Source organism: Acinonyx jubatus, chromosome B1, assembly GCF_027475565.1.
Source record: "Acinonyx jubatus isolate Ajub_Pintada_27869175 chromosome B1, VMU_Ajub_asm_v1.0, whole genome shotgun sequence".
Classification (NCBI taxonomy): Eukaryota; Metazoa; Chordata; class Mammalia; order Carnivora; family Felidae; genus Acinonyx; species Acinonyx jubatus.
In genome coordinates this window covers 103,061,067-103,086,315 of record NC_069382.1, presented here as the reverse complement: position 1 = coordinate 103,086,315, position 25,249 = coordinate 103,061,067, and the positions used below count along the sequence as shown (strand labels likewise).

Here is a 25,249-nt window from a genome sequence, read left to right as displayed (position 1 = left end):
ATTTTAGCATTCACCTTAAGAAATATTTGCCTAAAGGGGTGCCTGGGTGGCTCAGTCGGTTGAGCTTCCGACTTCACCTCAGGTCATGATCTCACAGTCTGTGAGTTTGAGCCCCACATCGGGCTCTGTGATGCCGGCTCAGAGCCTGGAGCCTGCTTCGGATTCTGTGTCCCTCTCTCGCTCTGCTCCTCCCACACTCATGCTCTGTCTCTCTCTCTCTCAAGAATAAATAAAACATTAAAAAAAAATCTTTGCCTAAATAAAGGTTACAAAGATTTTCTGTTTTGTTTTTTTAATGTTTATTTATTTTTAAGAGAGCATGAGCGAGGGAAGGGCAGAGAGAGAGGGAGACACAGAACCTGAAGCAGGCTCCAGACTCTGAGCTGTCAGCACAGGGCCTGATGCAGGGCTCGAACTCATGAACCGTGAGATCATGACCTGAGCTGAATTCGGATGCTTAACCAACTGAACCACCCTGTGTTTTCCCTATGTGTCTTTCCTGTTTACTTTGAGAATTTTTATAGTTTTACCTCTTAAGTTTAGGTCTAGGATTGACTTCAAGTTAATTTTTGTATACAGTGTAAGTAAGTGTCAATATTCATATTTCCCATATAGATATCCAATTTTTCCAGATTAATTCATTTAAAACACTGTTCTTTCCCATCAAATTTACTTGAAACCTATTTTTTAAAATCAACTGATTGTAGATGTGTTGGTCTATTTCTGACCTTTATTTTGTTTGAAACCCTGCATAGGGCTCCACAATGACCGTGTAGAGCCTGCTTGGGATTTTCTCTCTCTCCCTCTCTCTGCCCCTCCCATGCTCTCTCTCTCTCAAAATAAATTAACTTTAAAAAAAAATAAAAAGTAAAAACATTTTGGTGAACTAAAACATAAGTTTAGTATGTTAACTAATTGGAATTAAAATAAAAACAAAAAATATACTAAAACTAATAAATAAAATATAAATTTAATATGCTGCTATTATTTTGATTACAATTATGCCATGCAAATCAACATTTATAGGTACAGTTACTTTAATACAGAGCTCATACCAAAATAAGAAAGTGCTCTGGAAGAAAATTAAATGGATTATAGCCAGAAAATGCTAAATTTAGTCACTCCATAGCACACCAAAACCCTTTCTTTTCTATTAGTCTGCAATTGTATGGTATGAGTACTATGTAAGTCCATAAATATGGATGAAACCTGACTTGTCATTTCTAAACCCTACACAGGAAAAGAACTGACTTGAAATTTATAAAACTTTTTCCTTCCAGAGGAATAAGGTAGGCTTATTAATTTCTATTAATAGGAGACCTTCTGCTGACAATTTTTCTATTAGGAATCTGGCAAACTCACAAATATGACAGATGGACTCAGAATTTAGAAGTACGCCAAAAGACTTTATGCAAAATGACTTAGTCAAAAAATATACCAGTTTCTCTGGTTATAGATTAAGATCCAAAAATATATTCATGTTTTTGGTCATTATGTCTTAGAAATTGCTTGCAAAATACTTTTTTGTGCTTTGTATTTTGAATTTTTTTTAGGTTTGATTCTCATAAAGGCTTCTGGTGTCAGTTATTGGAAGAAGGTAAAACAAAATGCCTTGGAAAAAGCAAAGGAAGAAAATACCCTCCAATGGATCCTGATGTAAGTACAGAGCTTATAAATACAAACTAAATAAGCAAACAATAAGTAATATGTATTCTCTTATGAAAGTAGTTATAATAAAAATGTAACCCCTCTAAAAACTAAAAGTGATATTTGTATTTCAATGTATCCAGGTTGCTTCTTTTGATTTTTCCAGTGATATAGTACCTGTCATGCAAGAATAAAGGAAAACAACAGAAGTTTCTATTTTGAAGTAGAATAAAGAAGGCAACATCTCATGACAAAAAGTATGATACATTCACAAAAATTTTAGCACTAAATATGTTAACTGAAACCAAGACAGGAAATACATCAACGGGAAATTGAAAGTAGGACCAAAAGATTTCTATTTTTTTCCCACTAAGTTACTCTATAGTAGTAAGTGTGGCCTGCATAATATTTCTTTGGTGGTTTTCTTTGGTTGATTTTACAATTTACCTTTGGAGTACTATGAGAAAAATCCTTACACATTAATAGGAACTAAAGGGCAATTTCTATGATATTTCAAGAATCTAATATAAAATATATCATTTTCATTTATGTCAAAGCTATTTATTATATTTATTAAAACTAAAATGCTTAAAAGACACTGTAGAACATCTTTCGTAGCATTTTATTTTACTCCTATCATACACAGACATACTGAGACATAATATTAGATTTTGTGGTAAAGAAAGATAAGAAAAGCCAAACTTTTAGGATATCAATACTTCTATACCTCTCAACAAGGTTTCTGTGTAATAAATTCTGGACTGTTTTTGACTCAGACACTTCTAACACCAAATGTGTAGAGTTTCATACCAAGCAATGATACAAATTTATGCAATACAAATAGGTACCCTATAATTTAACTCAATTGTGATTCTAATTACCCCAAATTAGTGTAGACACCACAGGTAAACGGCCTACTACCATAAGACTGCCCTCCCTTCAGGCTCCAATAGCAAGTAATGGGTTTCCAGGTTACTGACTTGTGTCCAAAGTGGCCACAAATCAAAGGCTGTCATGACCCCTTCCTCAGGTTTTATAATTTGCCATAACCATTCACAGAACCCAGGAAAACACTTTTACTTTCTATTCTTATAAAGGATATAAATGAATAGCCAGATGAAAAAGTGCATAGAACAAGGTCCAGAAGGGTCGTAAGCACAGGAGCTTCTCTCTGTGGAGTTTGGGGTGTGCCACTCTCCCAGCACATGGGTGCCTTTACCAATCCTGACATTCTCAAAGTCCTTCATTGAAGGTTTTTATGGAGCTTCCATTTATGGAGGCACAATTGATTAAATCACTGGCCATTAGTAATTAACTCCATCCACAGTCCCTTTTCCTTGTTTGGAGGTCAGAGGGGAGCGCTGAGTTCCAACCCTCTAAGCATGTGTTTGGTTCCTCTAGGAACCATCCCCCGTCTGAAGTCACCTCATTAGCATAAACTTAGGTACTGTTGAAAAGGGCTTATTATGAATAACAAAAGACACTCCTCTCAGCCCTATTACTCAGGAAATTGCAAGGGTTTTAGGAGCTCTGTGCCAGGAACCAGAGATGGAAACCCAACACATATATTTCTTATATCACAGTATCATGTATATACTGGGTTTATTTGAAGGAGTAGAAGTGGTTGATTTTATGCAAATAATGACCAGAGGAAAGGGAAGAGTAAGAAGCCTTCACAGAGATCACGGAAACACAAATGTGTAGAACGGATGAGAGCAGGCAGTACCGTCACCACACTGCTTCTCTTCCTATTACAGAAAAATGTCAGTACCCAACTGTCACCAAAACATCATAGAAGACATTTAATCCAGGTAAATTAAGAAAGCTGTTGGCCTCCTTCTACTTGTACTTGGTTTGTGAAAATACAGTGTAGAAAAAGAATAAAAACTGGCATTCTAAATTAATACCACTAAAATCTATTCTCTCTCCAAATCAAAAGCATGTAATAGACTCTTTAATAATAGGCAAATAAAATACCTGATCTTGAATGTATTATATGATTCCTTTTTATTATGGTTTTATATTATATAAGTATATATTATAATCTCATGAGTTTGCATGAAATAGTCAGATTATATTGAGATACATTAGCATATCTCTTATCTGTGATTTTACCATCTAAAAAATTCCCCCTTATGAATGACTGTCAGATAACAACATATGTTCAGTAAGTCTTGTGTACGACAAAGTTCTGTTCTGGTAACTTTTGGCCTGAATATATTAGACTCCAAAATAGAACATATTGTATTTTGCAAATCTCATAACATTTATCTTGCCATAATGAGGGAGTAGAGCAACAAGAGGAGTTACTTGATTAAGGTGACAGGATTATGGGGACACACATACACACATAATAGGGCACAGGACTAGGGTTATCTACATAGGCAGCACTGACAGAGGCAGCCAGGGTTAAAAATGATGCCCCGAAGGCCAATAAGTTGAAGTGAGGTTGAGATAATCCTCAGTATCAGACGTTCAATCCAAACTCCAAAGGGATGGAGAGTAGAAATGGATCCTAGGAGATTCAGTTCCAGAGTTAGTTAAGATGTTGGACAATCACTTACTCTGTGGAAATTTTAGGGAGCAGTCTGGCAGGAACTGGGTAGCCCCAGGCTGCTGTTTTTCCAAGCAGGACTTCAGTCATAAAGAGAAATAGCACAAAGTGGGCCATTAAGAGAGAACATAATGGGGAAGTTCAGAAACTCAAACTCTGCACAAAGACCTAGGGCTCATCCCTAGATTCCAGGTCTGGCTGGCAGCAGAGGAGGCACAGAATGATCAGGTTCCCAGAGGTAGATATCTGGGAAATATAATTTATCTTTACCTTTTTCATTTTTTTTTCTTTTACATTAATTTATTTATTTTGACAAAAAGAGAGCATGAGTGGGGGAGGGGCAGAAAGAGAGAAGGAGAGAGAGAGAGAGGGAAAGAGAGAGTCCCAAGCAGGCTCCACACTGTCAGTGCAGGCTCCGTGCAAGGGGCTTGATCTCATGGACCATGAGATCATGACTTGAGCCAAGACCAAGAGTCAGACGCTTAACCAACTGAGCCACTCAAGAGCCTCTAGCTCTACCTTTTTCTTTTGCCTGAATATGCCAGCTGGGCCTGTTGGTGGTTTTAGAGCCAATGACTGAGGAAAAACAAGAGCAGAAATGAGACAGAGTGACACTGAAATCACACAGTGGTTTGGATTCTCCTTTGATCACAGTAATGGTTAGAATATAGCACAAATATTCTATTTAATTCCAATGAGCATGATTCCCATAAAAATTACACTTACTTTGAAATTACCAATACAAAATGAGGCTTTTTTTCTATAACATTTAAAATGGAGTACCAGATATGACATTTTAAAAGATAGCACAAGGAATTAAATAAAAACTTTTTAAAGGTTCAGCTCAACCCAAAATCCCAGAATAGTACAAAGCCAGGAGGTACAGATACAGCTGCAGAAATCCTCCGTTTTACAACATTCCTAACAACAGGGGCGCCTGGGTGGCTCAGTCTGACTTCAGCTCAGGTCATGATCTCACAGTCTGTGGGTTTGAGCCCATCATCAGGTTCTGTGCTGACAGCTCTGAGCTTGGAGCCTGCTTTGGATTCTGTGTCTCTCTCTCTGCCCCTCCCCCCACTCATGCTCTGTCTCTCTCTCCCTCAAAACTAAACATTAAAAAAAATTAAAATTAAAAAAAAACATTCCTAACAACAGTAATCCAACCTATTTATGAACCCCATGAAATGCCATATATAGCATAGCCCTTTTCATTTTTGGCAGTTTCAATTACTAAAATATTTTTTCTTTGTTGAAGCAAAATCTGTCCCCCACTAAGTCAGGATAGTTTGCAAGGCATTCTTTTCCTTCCTTGGGTGAAATCATTCAAATATAGGTTAGAAGTTTACCTGGTTTACCTACTGCATTTATTTTTTTTTTTTTTGACAGAAAGAGAGAGAACAGGAGAGGGGCAGAGGAAGAAGGACTGAGGGAGAGAGAGATCTTAAGAAGCCTCTCCTCCCTAGCACAGAGCCTGACATGGGGTTTGATCTCATGACCCATGATGGTGAGATCATATCCTGAGCTGAAATTAAGAGTTGGTCACTTAACTGACTGAGCTACCCAGGTTCTCCTACCTACTGCATTTTTAAGCTTACTTTTAAGCTTACTTTTAAGCTTTATATGCCTTAAAACATCTTTTAAGACAGTATTATGGGAGTGCCTGGGTGGCTCAGTTGGTTAGGTGACCAACTCTTGATTTTGGCTCAGGTCATGATCTCATGGTTCATGAGTTCAAGCCCTGTGACAGGCTCTGTGCTAACAGCACGTAGCCTGCTTGGGATTCTTTCCCTCTCTCTCTCTGTCCCTCCCCCACTCTTGCTCTTTCTCTCTCTCTCAAGATAAATAAACATTAAAAAAAAAAAAAACAGGATTGTGTACCTTCCAAATCTAAATGCAAATTAATGATGACAAAGGAGTATTTTATATTATGGATGTACCAAACTAACATTCTCCAAAGCTAGGATGATTTTAATAGAGCATAATATTAAACCCAATCAATTGTTACAGCTATTTTTCAAGCAACACGATTGAGTTAACATTTAATTCTGCACAAAGAAATCACATGCTTAATACAAAAGCTCTTTCCCTCGTAAAAACAGTGGATGTATGGGGCATGCTCTCTCTCTCTTAAAAATGAATAAACGTTAAAAAAAAAGTGTATGTATGTAGAGTGTCTATTTTGAGGAACAGAGTCAACTGTGTTTATGTTGTGCTAAATAAATAGCCCACATTCTTAATATAAATTTCAATCCGGGTATGGTATACTTGATGCAGATTTAAACATCATCAAAATATATGAAGTATGCTTTAATCAACAAAGTGAAATGTACTTTTATGTCCCACCAGAGCAGAGCATTTCTATCAAGCTACTACAGAGATCACAACGTGGAACTCTCAAAGCTACTGCACAGACTGGGGCAGCCTCTGCCATCCTGGCTCAGACAGGAGCTGCAGAAAGTGAGATAGCACTGAGAAAACTCCTTGAGAATCCATCTTCTATGTGACATTCACCTTTCCCAAAGCTTCCAGAAGCTACCAAAAGGCTGTTTAAAAATATACCTCTTCAAATGAGAAAAAAGAACAAAGTTCCTTCCATGTGCTGGCATGTGGATGATTAGGGGGGGTGGAAAAAGAAAAGAAAAAATATCTGTTATGAGCCTTGAGGCCTATGGCCTTTCTCTTAATCCATATCTGAGCCTGTAGACTACTGTGCACACATGTGGAAGTCAACTACAACCAATATAAGTATCGAACACAAATGCAGAATTGTCCATTTCATAGTAATATTTACTGTTTTATATATCAACTAAGATTGTGTCTCTGTAGGTTTTTAGAACACTGTTTGCCTGTATGATGTTTGCTTATTCTTTGATTCTATAAAGTGTCCTACAAAACAAGAAGCAAAAGAAACATCACAATGTAGCATAAAATGCCAAAGGCATAATACCCATGAAAAATGCTTGCCAAGATATAAATCCACTGAATATTTAGAAAGAATTGTAAATGACCATTTGTGCTAGATCAGAGAGTGGAAAGGTTATGTATGAGGTTTATGTGCATCAAAATAAAAAGATAAGTGCTATAGCAAAACAAAAGTGATTTTTCATACACATACTCTAGTGCATTTATGTAAAAATTAATGACTCCTCTGTCATAATGTAATTGTTATACTGAGATACATTGTAAAGCCATTGAGAGGTGTATGGAAACACACTGAGTATACCAAAACAGTAAATAATAATGCAAAGTGTACTCACTGAATCCTCTAAAAGGGAGAAATTATAGGGGTCTCAAGATATATTATTGACAATTTAAATCCTCCTTTGTGAGCTACAAATCTACTCCAATAGTCCTCACTGGTTCTGCAGAAATACTTGCACAGAATGTGAGGGATGTGTCATCTACAGAAACATACTGACTTTTAAAAGTGAGTAACTTTTTAAAAAATTTTCCCCAGAACAAAATCTATTAAAGGAAAACTAAGCACAGTGTCTCTAGATGATATGTTATTTATTTACTTTTAAATTATAGAAAAACTACATTTTTCCAGAGAGTTTAAAATGAAATTGTGATATAGAGATTTGTAACAAAAAAAACCCCACTGACATATGATTTATAATCTGATATTTCCCATGATACTTTCAATATAAGGCAGAAAAAAATAAGCAGGGCTAAGTCCCATTTTTTAAAGAATATTTGGTGTATTCTCTTGTGGAGGACAATAAAACATAGTTAAATTTATGGATTATCTACCAAATTAAATAGAGGAGGTACAACGATGAGGTAGACACGATTCCTAAAATATATTTACGCTTAAGTTTTAAATGATCACATGACTAATCTTAAAAAAAAAGAATCATACTTATTGACCTCTGCTTATATTTACTTAATTTTTAAATTCACTATGCACATAAAAAAATCAAGTAGTACATAAATTCCCTGCTATGATTATATAAGCTTTTAAAAATATTATGAAAAGTATGATCAGAAGAAAAAAAAAAAAGATACCCAAGGAAAAGCTACAACCCAAATATTTTCCTTGTCGTTACAATGTGTAAAACTAAACTCTATCAATTATTTGCTAATTAAAAACAAATTCTGAGATCCTTCCACTTACTACAAATTTGTTAAATTACATTATAATTATTAATTAAATATTTTTTAAAAGTTTTATGTACCCAAATGATACACTCATTTTTTAACAAACAAGCTAATAGCCAAAAGAAATGGAGAAAGAACAAGTTTTTAAGGCCCCTACAGTAAAAGAAAATCAGAGTCATTTGGACAAATATGGTAAACAGTCTCCATGCTTACTGCTGCCTTTCTTAAAGCAGCACTTGCCCAGCATGGTAGGGAAATGAGTGTAGTCTTTCAACTCCACTAATTTAAGAAAATTGGCTTGAGAGGGGCATGTGTGGTGAGAACAGGCCCCACCAGTTACATACGGTATCGTGCTTTTATTTTGACAACATTTCTACTTGATAAAAACAGAAAAAGAAAAACTGATACATTTATGTTTTAATGATGAGATGTGCATTTAAATTTCTAAACAAAGCTGCTAATGGCATGATTTTGTCTAGGTAAACTGAGTTAGCTCTACAGCCCACCCTTTAAGATAAATGTTAAAAAAAAAAAAAAACCCTACTGGATGCTTGTATAATGAAAGAAAAAGGAAGGTCATTTGAGGTCATATCAAATTTGAGGTCATATCAAAATTGACTCATTCACAGTACAGGTATTATGCTGTCCATAGAAGCAAACTTTTGAAAGAATTCTTGACCACTCAATGTATCTTGGAGGCAACATCAAATTCTAGAGGACATACATACTTTCTACATTATATACTCTGGCTGATTATTACACTATTCTAAAAGTAACAAATACATACGAGAAAAGAATGAGAGCTAATGTGATTTAAAACTAGCTTTGTATAGAATTCCTTTTTCATTGCTTAAAATTGGAACTTCCTTAGGAAGAAATGAAATGGTTATTTTAATGTTTATAGCTATGATATTCTTGTCATTCACATTGAATGAAAATTACTGGAAACATTTTTTCTCTGAGTTTTTTAAAATAAAAAACCTGGATATAATTCTGATAGTAGCATGGTACCTCATATATACAACAATAAACTGTGATAAGAAAATGAGGAGCTTGGGCCTGATGATTTTAGGTAATAATTACATATTTGATTGTTTGTGTTTGCCTGGGACAGAGTGGGAAGTGGTTATAAAACACAGGTGCCACCAGTATAACTCAAAATGGACAGATGCATAAGAAACCTCCAATTAGGAAATAAGTTTATTTTTAATAATATAACCTCCCACAGATCCTTCTAATCAATATTAGTGATTTTTTTTTTTAGTTCTAATAGAAATAAAGCAACTCCTAGAGACACCCATGGGATCCTAGAGCAAGGGAATAAGAGAAACACACATGAGAACCTGAATGATTACAACATTTTTTACTCCCAGCACTCTGGTCTGCTTCCGACAAATGGGCTTTCTTTTTTTTTTTTTTTTTTTTTTTTTAAATTTTTTTTTTTCAACGTTTATTTATTTTTGGGACAGAGAGAGACAGAGCATGAACGGGGGAGGGGCAGAGAGAGAGGGAGACACAGAATCGGAAACAGGCTCCAGGCTCTGAGCCATCAGCCCAAAGCCTGACGCGGGGCTCGAACCCACGGACCGCGAGATCGTGACCTGGCTGAAGTCGGACGCTTAACCGACTGCGCCACCCAGGCGCCCCTGGGCTCCTTTCTTTAGAGCTTTAAAAGGTGTTAGCTAGTCTCTCTTTTATTAAAAATCTGTCAAAACAAACAATGGTAAGAAAGAAAGAAAGGAAGGAAGGAAGGAAGGAAGGAAGGAAGGAAGGAAGGAAGGAAGGAAGGAAGGAAGGAAGGAAGGAAGGAGAAGAAAGAAATGAAGGAAGGAAGGAAGGAAGGGAGAAGGAAAGAAGGAGAAGGAAGGAAGGAAGGAAGGAAAGAAGGGAGGGAAAAAGTGGAGGGAGTTAACCACATTTTCCACAAACATTTTCTTCTCTATTCCAGCCCTTTCTTTTCTAGATATCAGATTTTCTCATGTTGTAACTCACCCTATCACCCCCATCTACATACACCAATTGATTTCTGCATAGGTTTGTCTCCCACACACATAGTTCTCCAGTCTGGAATACATCTGACCTCCCTATTTTCTGTCTATATGTGTCATCCTATGTTCCATCTACTCCAGGCCCAACTAGTGACTGGTTAATAAACCAACCCCATCAACATTAGTGGCTTATAATGAATTATAACTTTATGCTTTCCAGAAATATCAGTACTATAATTTCTAAGAGATATGTTTTAACCTGAAGTCTCTAACTAATGGGGAAGCACTGAACTGCTCAAATATTTTGGTACAAAGGAATTTCTCCAATTTCAAATTACACTCTATAGCTGACTTCTATTTTGCGCAAGTGGCTCTGCTTGGTTACCACCTACAACATAGCTGCTGCCTTCTACCTGCCCACCACACCCCGAGCACACACACCGATCCCCAAATAGTTGGCAGTCATGGAAAGAACAATGACTACCTGTGGTGGATAATCCTTAAGAAATTATTTGTATTGGCTAGAAATGTTTACCTTCTCTTCACTTACTTTACCTAAGAGAAGACTAAATTTCAAAAGATCAAGCCATGTCTTGGTCAAGCCAACATTTATTCCATTCCCAAGAATACCAAGACGCTACTTTCAGTATACCACTCACCTGTGGCCACGGGTACCTAACAGAATTTGGGGGCCACTTCCCACCACCCAGTGCTACCACTAGTTCTTGCCATTTATTGTCCTCAATTTGTTGTCTATAAGAGTTCTCTATACATTCACTGCTGTTAAGAAATGTCACAAAGAATTTATTCAGTTATGTATTACTATAAGAAATTTATTTTTTAACCTCTCCTTGCACCTTCAACCATTGATCCTATATGAATCTTAATCTTTGAGTTTCTATAATTTCTCAGCCTATTCCTAAAAATTATAAATACAAAGACAGTAAATCACTAAAATTGGAACCCACTATATTTTCACCATCTCCTGTGGAGCATCTCTTAGAGAAAGTGATTTTGACTAGTGTCAATAAGTATTTAAGAAAGACATTTACTTGCCAGATTTAGGCAAATATTCTTTTTGCCCAGCAAACCCTTTCAAGGAAATAAAAGCAAATTTCACAAATTCATTACTTGCAGCATAAAGTCTCCAAGATATTGTTAGGAAGAATATATTTACCCACATTTTATCATACAGAAACTGAATTAAACTTAATGAAATGTGAAACATTTCCAAAACACACAGGATCTGTGACAAACCTTAAATAAAACTGTCTACATCAAGCTGCTTCTTGGTTAGGAGGGAATAAATTAAGTACAGGAAATGCCTGCTGTCTACATATCTGATGCCAAAATGCTCTATTTCAAATCAATAACAAATGGATACCAGATCTTGCTTTTAAATATTATGCATAATTTATACAGTTGGACCAGAGAAGATTGGTCTTCTTTTCTCTATTTGGTAAATAATATCCTGAATCTTAGTTTTTTTTTTATTTCAACCACTTTAAACAGAAATGGAATTTCAAAACGTTGTATATTTCTAGGGCTCTAATGTATCTTTTTAGAACTTAATTAATGTCCTTCAAAGCAAACAAAACTTTTAAAGGTGCACAAAACATACCATCAGAAAATAAAGTCTACATGATATGAAAATGAATGTTCACAAACTTTTCAGAAGCTAAAGATTATAATTTTAAAAATAATAAAAGGCGATGAAAATATAATATTGACAAATTCTCACTCCCATCTGTGATCAACTTGATAAAGCCATATTGTTTCTATCCCGAATTAATTATAGGGATGTCCTTGGTGCAACTAGAATAGCAGAGAAGATAGACTGGATGTAATCCAATATCTGTTCTTAACTAAATAACATTGGATAAGTCACTTTTCCAATTGGGGTCTCAATTTCCCTGTCTGTTAATGGAAGTCAAATGTGATCACTGTAAACCAATTTTCCCCTTGCTTTGTTTTCTCATCAGTTTTTATAACATTTGACTCTCCCTGTCTCTCACACATTATGCCACCACGCAGAAACCATGAATTATCTAGGTGGTAATATTGCGCGCAGAGATTGGGTCTGGGAAGCTCAACTTCTCGTTCCTCACTTTTTTTTGGAGAACACTTTGGTTTGCTTTTGGCCTGTGGTAAGTTCAGCAGAAATCTATGTTTAAGTACATTATTAAAGCCACAAACATAACAAAAAGAGCTTAGAAACAAAAACAAAAATTATGGATTTTGGAATTATAGAATAATGGAGATAATCAACAGAACTTGAACAGAAAAGGTAAAAGCGAGTTACCTTTAATAAATGGGACTAGAGACCACCAGGGTGGCTCAGTCGGTTAAGTGTCCAACTTTGGCTTGGGTCATGATCTCCCGGTTAGTGAGTTTGAGCCCCGCATTGGGCTCTGCACTGACAGCTCATAACCTGGAGCCTGCTTCGGATTCTGTGTCTCCCTCTCGCTCTACCCCTCCCCCACTCTCACTCTGTCTTTGTCTCTCTCTCAAGAATAAATAAGCATTAAAAAAATAATAATTAATAAATAAAAAAATAAGACTAGAGTGTGGGATGAGGGAGAGATATTTGAATTTTTATTTCCAAATGTGTATACTATTTTTATCAGAACAATAATAATCTTTCATTAAAAAAAAAAAGTCTAAATATTCAGGTCCAATAGTGGCCAATTTGCTGGGACCATCACAGAGGAGGAGTTCCAAGCAGCAGCTGGCTTCAGCATCAGATACTGGATGATATCCAGGAGATTAATAGTTAAGACCTATGTCATGGTGCATAGCCTTACTTAGTACAGTAGTAAGATGGTTCTTAAAGTATAGTCTGTGGACCTGTGGGAGAACCAAGTCCCCTTCATGGGATCTGCAAGACCAAAACCATTTTCATAATAATACTAATTTATTATATTCCTTTGTCATTGTATTGATTTCTCCCCCTAATTTTGCAGTAGCAATAATGGGTAAAACTGCTGGTGCTTTAACATAATCCAAGGTAGTGACATCAATCTGTACTTGTAGTCATTTTATTCTTCACTATCACACATTCATTAAAAAAAAAAAAAGTCAGCTGCACTTAAGAATGCCCTTGAGGAAGAGGTAAGAATTATTAATATTATTAAATTTCAACCTTGAGTACCTGTCTTTTTAATATTTGCTGTGACAAAATGTAGAGTATGCCTAGAGCGTTTCTGTCACATATTGAAGTAGATCGTTGTCACAGAAAAGCACTTGAGCAACTGAGTTGCAAATTGAACTAGCTACTTTATTTTTTTTTTTAATTTTTATTCAATATATTTAAACTAAAAGAAAACTAGCTACTTTATTTGTGGAGCATCATCTTTACTTGAAAAACTGACTGACAGAGAATTGTGGTTATGTAGACTTGAGTAACCGGCAGACATTTGTTTTGAAAATGAACAAAGTGGGCCTGTCCGTTCAAGAAAAACAAATGACCGTATTTATTGCCAATGATAAAATGTGAGCTTTCAAGTGAAAATTAGAATTTTGTAGAACTTGTATCTGCTACTTGTAACAGCAGACTAATATTTAAATAATTTTTCTGATGAGATTGATAGTGATATTAACAAATATTATTTTCTAATATTATATAAGGAAATGTATCAACAGTTGAAAGATCTGCATAACTCGGTGAACCAATATTTTCCAAATGACCATTGCATGAGGTTACAGAATCATTGCATATGGTACATCATTATAACAGTAAAAGATCAATTCTTAGGGCAAGACAAACTAATAGTTTTAAATGTAGCAGAACATGAAAAGTTCATTGATTTGGTTTCAAATTCTACATTATAAATATCCTTTAAGAAAATATCACTTATCAAGTTTTAGTGTAGTATCAAGGAAAAATATACACAATATCTGAAAACTCCATAAATATACATTTCCTTTCCCAAGTACATATTTACATAAGGTCAGGTTTTCTTCATATACTGTGGGGAATAAGTTTAGGAATTCCCTGAGCTTGGGCGCCTGGGTGGCTCGGTCGGTTGAGTGTCCGACTTCGGCTCAGGTCATGATCTCTCAGTCCGTGAGTTCGAGCCCCGCGTCGGGCTCTGTGCTGACAGCTCAGAGCCTGGAGCCTGTTTCAGATTCTGTGTCTCCCTCTCTCTGTGACCCTCCCCTGTTCATGCTCTGTCTCTCTCTGTCTCAAAAATAAATAAAAACGTTTAAAAAAAAAATTAAAAAAAAAAAAAAGGAATTCCCTGAGCTTGCACCAATGGGTTAACAACGCTTAGTGCAGAAAGCGGCCACAGGGCAAAAGTACCCCCAGCTAGAACAAAAGCGTAGAGCAGGAAGCCATTTCCACAGGAGGCAAGCACCCAAGAATAGGTAAACAGGTAAACAGGGTGAAAAACCGCTGCAGCAGGGTGAAATTGCCTGGAACTAACTAGCAAAAAAAAAAAAAAAAAAAAAAAAACTTCCTTATTGACCCTGAGGTAGCATGCTCTATCTATCTTATCCCCTAGGCAAGTTAAGATAAACAGACACAGTGCCTGGTGCCTGCCATAAACAACCACCTTCTCAGTGCCAGGATTTTGTTTTATATTGACCCAAAACCCTAACACCACATACCTTCAAAACCCCCTTTCTCTCACACACTTGAGTTAATAATCACTGTTTCATTGTCTCTTTCAGCATGTCCACCACGTTTCTAAGCCTTCTGATCCTAATAAATACGGAGGAAGGACCCTTACTTGGGGCTCTTGTCTTCTCCCAGACATTAGCCTCTCTCGTATTCAATTCTGTGTCCGCTCTCTTGCTGGACAAGAGAGAACTCCAGATGCAAAGTCTGGGACAATATACTTCAACAAAAACAATGTATCAAAATGGGTTGAAAGCAAAAATAAATACAAGTATCCAGCTGTATTCTATTAAGCTAAACATTAAAGAGATTTGCAAATGCCACTATTTTTTTGTTGTTGTTGTTTTGGAAAACAGTTATTTTTCTTTGAAACTATGATCTTATAATGGATTTGCTCTTGTTACTTTTAAATTATTAACACTTTTTAATTCCTCAATTTTAATTTCTAATACAATAAATATTGATAGATATAACCTTATAAATAAAAGCCCTTTGGAGTTCTCATAATATTTTAAAATGTAAAGGGATCCTCAGACCAAAAAGTATGAGAGCTGCTGGCATAGGAGTTGGAAGTAATTTAAGTATCAAAGGCCAAGATTTATACCATTAAACAATAAACTAGAAAAAAATAGATGGAAAGCCAGGCTACATCTCCTATCACCTTCCCATTCCACTACCAGACTGGAAGTTTCCTGGATGGAAATTAAAAAATACTAGAAAGGGGAAAGAGAGATGTATACATAAGAATGAGTTTCTTCTCCCCCTGTCCTTTCTCCTTGCCACTAAAGTGAGTTTTGAAAATGAAAGGACTAGAGATCTGAGAATCCAAAAGTAGAGAAAGCTGTGCCCTACTTTCTAAAACTCTGCAAAGCAGCAACCTCCTCTATGTGCTCTGCCCACCAATAGTGTGGGAGCAAAATAGTTAAACTAACACATGGTGTTCTAAGCATATATGATCTAGGATGGCACAGCTTCCACAGTGGCACAGGAGAACATATAAAAGTTCCCATTCTCTATGGAAGTTGCAGAAATCACTAACAGGCCTTTAGATCCAAAGGGAGTAGGCAGCTATAACTGGGAGGACACCTAACAACCTGCCCAGACTGATGACTGTAGGGATGGGAGGAAACCAGACCATGGAAGCTAGAAGCCACTTACCAAAGACGGAACTTGATAAGGTTCACCCAATGCCAGCATAGGACAGATGACAGCTGAGGCCCAGATATCACCCTCTCACTTCATGTCCATTGTCATGACTACCTTGGGAAGAAAGGGAGAGAAAAATCCTGAATTTGACTGGGCTTTCCTAAAATAGACTTTAAAGTTCCTAGTGATGAAATGTATCTCAAATGGGGACAGTTATTGAAAACTACATTTCTGCACAGGTTGTGGATTATGGGATTTATACCTACTATATAATAATTATATCCCAGGTTCAATTAGCAACAATGGTGACTCGGGGAAAACAGAAGTGACAGCCAGAGTTGAGACTATTGATAGACGCAGCCTCAGTTAAGAAGAGTTGGAGTAGGCATAATGATGTAGTAGGTTTGAATCTGCAGACAGAGCACATCTGCAGATTCTGATCTTCCTCCAAAGTAATCTGCTCCATTCTGTGGTGAACACACAGTTAGAGTCATGCCCTTATATAATATTGCCTTGAGAGTCGGTGGAATCTGTAAATAGGATAGTCACTCTCTCGATTAGCACATCCTACATTCAATCTGTCAAGAAATTCTATTGGCTCTATCTTCAGTTCTATCCAAAACCTACCCTTTCTCGGCATCTCCACTGCTGCCACTCTGTTCTGCGATAACATCATCTTTACCTTGGATATCTTCCCTGCTTCTGTCCCTGTCACCTATAATCTACTGTCACTAAACACCCAAAAGTAATCTTCTTACAAATTAAGTCAGAGCAATCTTCTACTAAAAATCCTGCAATATGGGGCACCTGGATTCATGAGTTCGATTCCTGCATCAGGCTCTCTGTCATCAGCACAGAGCCTGCTTCAGATTCTCTGTCCCCCTCTCTCTGTGCTCCATCCCCACTTGCACTCACTCTCTCACAAAAATAAACATTTTTTTAAAAAATCCTGTAATAGCCCACCTTTCCAGAGTACAAGTTACATAATCTGACACCCATTGCCTTTATGACCTTAGCTCTTCTTCTTCCCCCTCTCTCATTATGCAACAGTTGCACTGACTTCTTTGCTTACTATTTTAGAGCCTTTGTACTGACATGTCCCCAGATATCCACATAGCTAACTCCTGAAATTTATTTGTGTCATTGCTCATATGTCATCTTTTTAGTAAGATGACAGCCTTACATATAAAATTTTCATTCTTTTTCCTCCTTCCCTCTGCACTCCTGATTCCCATTATCCTAATTTTATTTTTTACCATTATATTTATAATCTTATAACTATATAATTTACTGATTTTATTACATCTTCTAGTTCTACAGTACTCAAAGAAGTTTCTTTAAAAAAATTTTTTTTCATTTTATTTATTTTTGGGAGAGACAGAGCACAAGTGGGGGAGGGGTAGAGAGAGAGACAGACAGAATCTGAAGCAGGCTCCAGGCTCTGAGCTGTCAGCACAGAGCCCAACATGGGGCTCAAACCCACAAACCATGAGATCATGACCTGAGCCAAAGTCAGACACTTAATCGGCTGAGCCACCCAGGTGCCCCTCAAATAAATTTCTTGAAGGCAGGTGTATTTGTTTTCTTATATCAATGTACCCCCACAATTATGTGTCTAGTCTCTGACACACAATAGGTGTTCAATAAATACTTTGTCAAATGAATTAATTTAGAAATAAAAACTGGGAAAGGAAAAAAGACAAAGGGTGATAATTTAAAATTGCATACTTTCTTACATTTAAGTGTTAGAAAAAAAATACAAATCAACACACAAACACAAATTTGATTAAGATATTTCCCTAATCATGCAAAATTTCACAATTCTAGGACTTTCTTCAAAATGACAATAAATTAATTTAGACTTTAAATAATAATGAATTCCTAATAAAGAATTAAAATTAGCAAAATAATGTTTAAACACACACCAAAAAACCCCTAACCTTTTTATTTTATTTTATTTTAGAGAGAAAGAAAGAGAAAAAACATGCATGTGAGCTCAGAAAAGGCAGAGAGAGAGATGGAGAGAGAGAATCTCCAGCAGGCTCCATGCTCAGCATGGACTCCGACATGGGGCTCGATCCCATGACCCTGGGATCATGACCTGAGCCAAAATCAATAGTTGGTCGCTTAACCGACTAGGCCACCCAGGCACCCCACCCCTACCCTTTAAATAGTGCTATTTGCCAGATTATTCCTATAAATTTTCTATAACAATACTAAAACGGGAAGTACTGCTGGCTTCCTTTTATAGATGAAGAAACAGGATGGAAAGATAGATAACTTTCCTAAGGTCACACAGGAAGCAAACTTAAAGATTTGAGCCCAGATTTATATTTATCTTATACCTGGTATCATTCTTCTTCCTTTATAACACAACACTAATTAAGAATGTGGACTCTGAGGGGCACCTGGGTGGCTCAGTCGATTAAGCGTGGGCTCAGGTCATGATCACACGGTTCATGAGTTTGAGCCCCACATTGGGCTCTGTGCTGACAGCCCAGAGCCTGGAGCCTTCTTTGGATTCTTTGTCTCCCTCCCTGTCTGCCCCTCCCCTGCTCGTACTCTGTCTCTCTCTCTCTCTCTCTCTCTCTCTCTCTCTCTCTCCAAAATAAATAAAACGTTAAAAAAAGAAAAAAGAAAAAAAGAATGTGGACTCTGAGCCAGTCACACTACACTCAAAACCCAGATCGAACCTTAGATTATTTATATTATTTCTCTGTGCCTCAATTTACTCATCTGTTAAATGGAAATAATAAGAGTATCTCTTCATACAATAAGAGTATATCCTCACGAAATGAGTTAATTAATAAGTATATAAGTACTCAATAAACATTAGCTATTACCATTATCATCATTACCTATTGAAGCAATAACAAATAATTGCTCTTTTCAGAACCCCTTTTGTGTCTCTTCATTTTGTATAATTTTCCTTAGACCTTCTCAGTCATTACTGTCCAGTGCCCTAAAGAATAATGAGTGTTCAAGGGGCACCTGGGTGGCTCAGTCAGTTAAACATCTGACTCTTGATCTCTGCTCAGGTCATGATCTCACTGTTTGTGGGATCAAGCCCCATGTCAGGCTCTGTGCTGACCATGTGAAGCCTGCCTAGGATTCTCTCTCTCTCTCTGCCCTCTGCTGTTTGTACTTTCTCTCTCAAAATAAATAAATAAACATTAAAAAAAAGAAGAAGAAGAAGAATGAGTGTTCAAAATTCTTATTGCTGGGGTGCCTGAGTGGCTCGGTCAGTTAAGTGTCAGACTTGATTTTGGCTCAGGTCATGATCTCATGGTTTGTAACATCAAGCCCTGCATCGGGCTCTGAGCTGACAGCTTGGAGCCTACTTGGGATTCTCTCTCTCTCTCTCTCTCTCTCTCTCTCTCTCTCTCTCTCTGCCCTGCCCCCACTAGTGCTCTTGCACTCTTTAAATAAGGAAACTTAAAAAAAAGTCTGCCCACATCTTCGTCCTCCCCCTTTATTTTTTTTTAATGTTTATTTATTTTTGAGAGAGACAGAGCACAAGTCGGGGAGGGCAGAGAGAGAGGGAGACATAGAATCTGAAGAAGGCTCCAGGCTCCATGTTGTCAGCACACTGCCCAATTCAGGGCTTGAACTCCCAAACCCTGAGATCATAACCTGAGTGGAAGTTGGATACTTAACTGACTGAACCACCCAGGCTCCCCCTTTAAAAAAAAAATCATATTGCTTTTATCAAACACACTGAATTCCAACGATTTCTTTCAGAATTCTTCTGATTTCTAAGACATTGTCCATTTCCATTTACATAAATTATACAAATAAAAGGGTTTAAAATTAAAGAAAGATAAAAGGTATTTTTCTGGTTCTACTTCTACTTAGTTTTCTATAAATTTATTTAGAATTGAAAAATAACTACTGGGTGCCTGGCTCAGTCAGTTAAGCATCTGACTCTTGGTTTTGGCTCTGGTCATTATCTCACAGTTGGTGAGAACATGCCCCAAGTCAGGCACTGATAGCCAGAGCCTGTTTGGGATTGTCTCTCCCTCTGCCCCTCCCCACCTCTGTTTCTCTCTCTCTCTCTTTCTCTCAAAATAAACATTTAAGGGGCGCCTGGGTGGCTCAGTCGGTTGAGTGTCCGACTTCAGCTCAGGTCATGACCTCACAGTCTGTGGGTTCGAGCCCCGCGTGGGGCTCTGTGCTGACAGCTCAGAGCCTGGAGCCTGCTTTGGATTCTGTGTCTCCCTCTCTCTCTGCCCCTCCCCTGCTCATGCTCTGTCTCTCTCTCTGTGTCAAAAATAAACATTAAAAAAATTTTTTAAATAAACATTTAAAAAAATAAAAACAAAAATAACTACTAAAATATCTTATATATTAAATTGCAGTATTCTTATATATCATCTTAATTTAAGTCCTTTATTTTACCTTTCTTTATATATCACCCTTCACCTGTTTCACCCATTCTCCCACCAACCTCCCCTCTGGTAACCACCAGTTTGCTCTCTATGGTTGAGTCCATATTTTTGGTCTCTTTTTTTCTTTGTTCACTTGTTTTGTTTCTTAAATTCCACATGAGTGAAATCCTGTGGAATTTGTCTTTGACTTACTTCACTTAGCACTATACCCTCTAGACACATGCATGTTGTTGAAAATGTCAAGATTTCATTCTTTTTTATGGCTGATTAACACTTTATTGTGTTACTCCATGCCTTCCTTATCTATTCATCTTTTGATGAACACTTGGGTTGCTTTTCATATTTTAGCTATTTAAATAATGTTGCAATAAACAAAGGGGTCCATATGTCTTTTTGAATTAGTGTTTTTATTTTCTATGAATTAATGCCCAGTAGTGGAATTACTGGATCATATAGTAATTCTATGTTTAATTGTTTGAGGAACCTCCATACTCTTTTCCATAGTGATTGCACCAATTTGCATTCCCACCAACAGCACAGAAAGGTTGCTTTTTCTCCACATCACCAACACTTGTTATTTTTTGTGTTTTTATTTTAGCCATTCTGACAGATGTGAGGTGATATCATTGTGGCTTTAATTTGTATTTTTCTGATGATGAGTGATGTTGAGCACCTTTTCATGTGTCTATTGGCCATCTGTAGGACTTCTTGGACAAATGTCTATTCATGTCCTCTGCCCATTTTTAATGAGATTACTTTTTGGTGTTGAGTTGTATAAGTTCCTGACCTATTTTGAATATTTACTCCTTATTGGATATATCTTTTGCAAATATCTTTTCCCATACTGTAGGTTGCTTTTTGTTTTGTTGATGGTTTCCTTCACTGTGCAAAAGCTTTTATTTTTGTGTAGTCCCAATAGTTTAATTTTGCTTTTGTTTCCCTTGTCTGAGGAGACATATCTAGAAAAGTATTTCTATGGTCAATGCCAAAGAAATTACTATTGTCTATGTTTTCTTCTAGGCGTTTTATGGTTTCAAGTCTCACATTTAGGTCTCTTACCCATTTTTTAGTTTATTTTTGTGGATGGTGTAAGAAAGTGGTCTAGTTTCATTCTTTTGCATGTAGCTGTTCAGTTTTCCCAATACCATTTATTGAAAAGACTGCCTTTTTCCTGTTGCATGTTCTTGCCTTTGTCATAGATTAATTGGCCCATAAAAGCATGGGTTTATTTCTGGACTCTTTATTCTGTTCCATTGATCTAGGTGTCTTTTTTTTTTTTAATTAATTAATTATTGCCATACCATACTGTTTTGGTTACCACAGCTTTGTAGTATAGGTTGAAATCTGGGATTTTGATACCTTCCATTTTGTTCCTCTTTTTTGACAGTGCTTTGGCTATTTTAGGTCTTGTGTGGTTCCATACAAATTTTAGGATTATTTGTTCTAGTTCTTGGGAAAATGCTGTGGTGTTTTGATAGGGGTTGCATTAAATCTGTAGATTGCTTTGGGTTGAAAGGACATTTTAATAATATAGTTTCTCCCATTCCACAAGCATAGAATATCTTTTTATTTTCATTTGTTTGTGTCATCTTCAATTTCTTGTATTATGTTTCAGAGTTTTAGGATTTTATTTTTAAAAAGCAATGTTAAGTTTTTTTCTAGATTCAGCCCAAACTGAAATTTTTCCAACATAATCCTATCTCATGAAGAATATAAACTTCTAATACTAAGATTATAAAGATAATGGAGATCCATTCCAATTACAAATATTTACCTATAAAGATCATTTTCAAACTTTGTCATAAAATTTTCTCTGTGAAATGATTTCCATTATAAAATTTAAAATATATCCCCACATGAGAAAAAAAATAACAACTCAATTTAAAATATTTGGCAAAGACAGAGGTAAGATGTGCCCAGGGCCAAAAACCACTTGTTATTTTTGCTTAAATATACTAACTTACAATTCATTTTTCCTTTTGAACATTGTGTATAATTTCCCAGCATTTTTTTTCACTTTTATCATGCCAACTTCCTCATTCAACAAACATTTATTGAGCATGCACCATGAACCAAGTACTGCCGTAGGTAAGATGAATATGATTATATCCTTGTCCTCTAGTAGATTGGGCAAAAATATTTTATTCCTTCAACAAAATCATTGTCTACTTTGATACACTTGAGATTAAAATATGTATCAACTTAAATACTTTAGACAATAGGAAATGAATTAAATCTTCACTTGATTGATTCAATATTTTTAAAAACTTATACATCAAGTTCAAATATTAAAAAAAGCTCTGTGGTTTTCAATCATATTCTTAGAATCTGCATCTGGGGGAAAGCTGTTCCTTTCTAGTAGAAACTAATAGTAGAAACTATTTCTGGAGTCCAGAGGGTAGCTTGGTAGACTCATTATATATGATGACATTTTCATGTTATTATCTACACATTCATTTATATATTCATGCACAATAATACATGAATGTGTTTAAGTTAAAACCTTATAGGATTTAAACAGACCTAAATAATAGGGTAATAGAGCCACCTAGTGGCACCTTATAAAAATTGGTTGCTTATAATTTTCATTCCATTAGGTTTAGGGAACATAACCTTATTTATTTATCTTTTCACTAATACAGACATTTATAATTTTATAGATGATGAATCAAAAAAATGGGGGTCTGAGTACTATAGCAAATGTTTGATGTCATGAAACATGTATAAAGTGTATTATAGGACAATATAAAGAAAAACAGGATTTTAGCAAGTAATTATTAAATTTTCAAATTGCTGGGGTGCCTGGGTGGCTCAGTCAGTTAAGCACCAGACTCTTGATTTCAGCTCAGGTCATGATCTCATGGTCATGGCTCATGGTCATCGAGCCCTGTGTTGGGCTCCACACTGAGTATGGAACCTGCTTGGGATTCTCTCTCTCCCTCTTTGCCCCTTACTCCTCCCCACCCCCCGTCTCAAAATAAATTTTAAAATGTCAAATTGCTGTATGTGTAGTATAAAAGAATTAGGTATTTTACAAATATAGTTTATAAATACTCTATAACAGTAATAAGACCTTCCATTTTAATGCACTATATTGCTATATTAAGTATTATATAATCTTCTTTTGCACAAAGGCATGAAAGCCCTCCAAAAAAAGCCTCATTAATAAACAGATTAAACCAAAGATCAAGGATCACAAGCCATCCGAGAATGGAAGAAAGAAAAAGTAGAGCTTTTGAGATGTTAAATATTTAATGAAGTATGAGTGCAACATCTCACTGACATGTGCATTTCTATAACCAAGTCAAGCAATCACTCTTGAAGTGATGAAAGCCAGCTTAAGATCACAGAACTGGGCAACTCCACTATTTGTCATGCTAAACAATAAAGGGCTCAGTATGTTGCTTGCTAAACTTCCCAATAAATTTATACATTATAGATGTTTCATGGAGTCATTACTCTAGCACCCAAGTTCCAAAATTACTTTGACCCACTATCTGCTCAAAATTCATTAATCCTACTCATATTTTCAGTGTCCCTCACTATTCTAATGTGTTATCATCCCTCCTTAACTAGTTTAAATTCCATGGCAAATCAATACAACGACTCCCTGCATACATTCCCTTTCCCACCACTCACTTTGTTTACTTTCCTGGCAAAGTCAGTTAGTTCCAGTTCTTTGTCAGCTTTACACCTATACCTATGTAGCTGAGCTTGGTGTGGAGAAAATACACAATCATGCTGATATTCTAATTTAAGTGAACTTAATTATAAGAACCTTAGTGGGTCCCTATGTGTCCCAGGAATCCTACTACATTTCCTAGTCTATTCACATTGTCACCTAACTATATTCTCCTCTCTCCTAAAATATACAACACTCCCTCCCCCAACTTCTCAGTTGATGAGTTTGCTATTACTGTGGGGAGAAAAGAGAAGAAATTAATAAAAAAGAATATTCAAAAGTTCACAACACATCACTCACCCACTAGCATCTATATCCATACACTTCTGTTTCCATAGATTACCATCTTAGGCTCACTCATACTTTGTGCACAAGATACCACAAGCAATTACATAAGAAATTCATCAAATCTCTCTTGCATCATCAATTTTCCATTTCTACTGAATCTTTCCCCATTAGAATATAAACATGCTTTATACTCTCCCATGCTTAAAAAATAATCCATTTTCTTTTTTTTCCATTTTTTAAAAATTCAAGTATAATTAACATACAATGTTATATTAGTTTCAGGTGTAAAATATAATGATTAAACAATTCTACACATTTCTCAGTGCTTATCAAGATAAGTGTACACTTATCCCCTTTATTTATTTCACCCACCCAACCCCAACCTCCCCTCTGGCAAACACCAGTTTGCTCTCCGTATTTGAGTGTTTTACTGTTTGTCTCTTTTTTGTTTGTTTGCTTATTTTCTTAAATTCAGCATATGAGTAAAATCATATGGTATTTGACTTACTTCACTTAGCATTACACACTCCAGATCCATCCATATTGTTGAAAATGGCAAGGTTTCATTCTTTTTTATGACTGGGTAATACTCCATTATATGTATGTATATATGTACGTATGTATGCATGTATATGTGTGTGTATGTGTATATATATACACGTATCTATTGTAAATAATGCTGCAATAAATATAGGGGTGCATACTATCTCTTTGAATTAGTGTTTTTATTTTCTTTGGGTTAATGCCCAGTATTAGAATTATAGGATCATCTGGTAATTCTATGTTCAATTTTTTGAGGAACTTCCATACTATTTTCTGCAGTGGCTGCACCGA

The 25,249-nt window shown here is 36.2% G+C and overlaps 1 protein-coding gene across 2 annotated transcripts in view; it reads left to right on the top strand.

The window, feature by feature from the left end:
- The window catches only part of LOC106978082 (bifunctional heparan sulfate N-deacetylase/N-sulfotransferase 3), a 180,536-nt gene extending 173,712 nt beyond the window's left edge, over positions 1–6,824 (top strand). For both annotated transcript variants that reach the window (XM_053217007.1, XM_015075727.3), the window contains exons 13-14: positions 1,554–1,656; positions 6,548–6,824. In XM_053217007.1, coding sequence (XP_053072982.1) covers positions 1,554–1,656; positions 6,548–6,667 — 223 coding nt within the window. In that variant the 3' untranslated portion in view covers positions 6,668–6,824. The remainder of the gene's footprint in view (positions 1–1,553; positions 1,657–6,547) is intronic.
- The last annotated feature ends 18,425 nt before the right edge of the window (positions 6,825–25,249 follow it).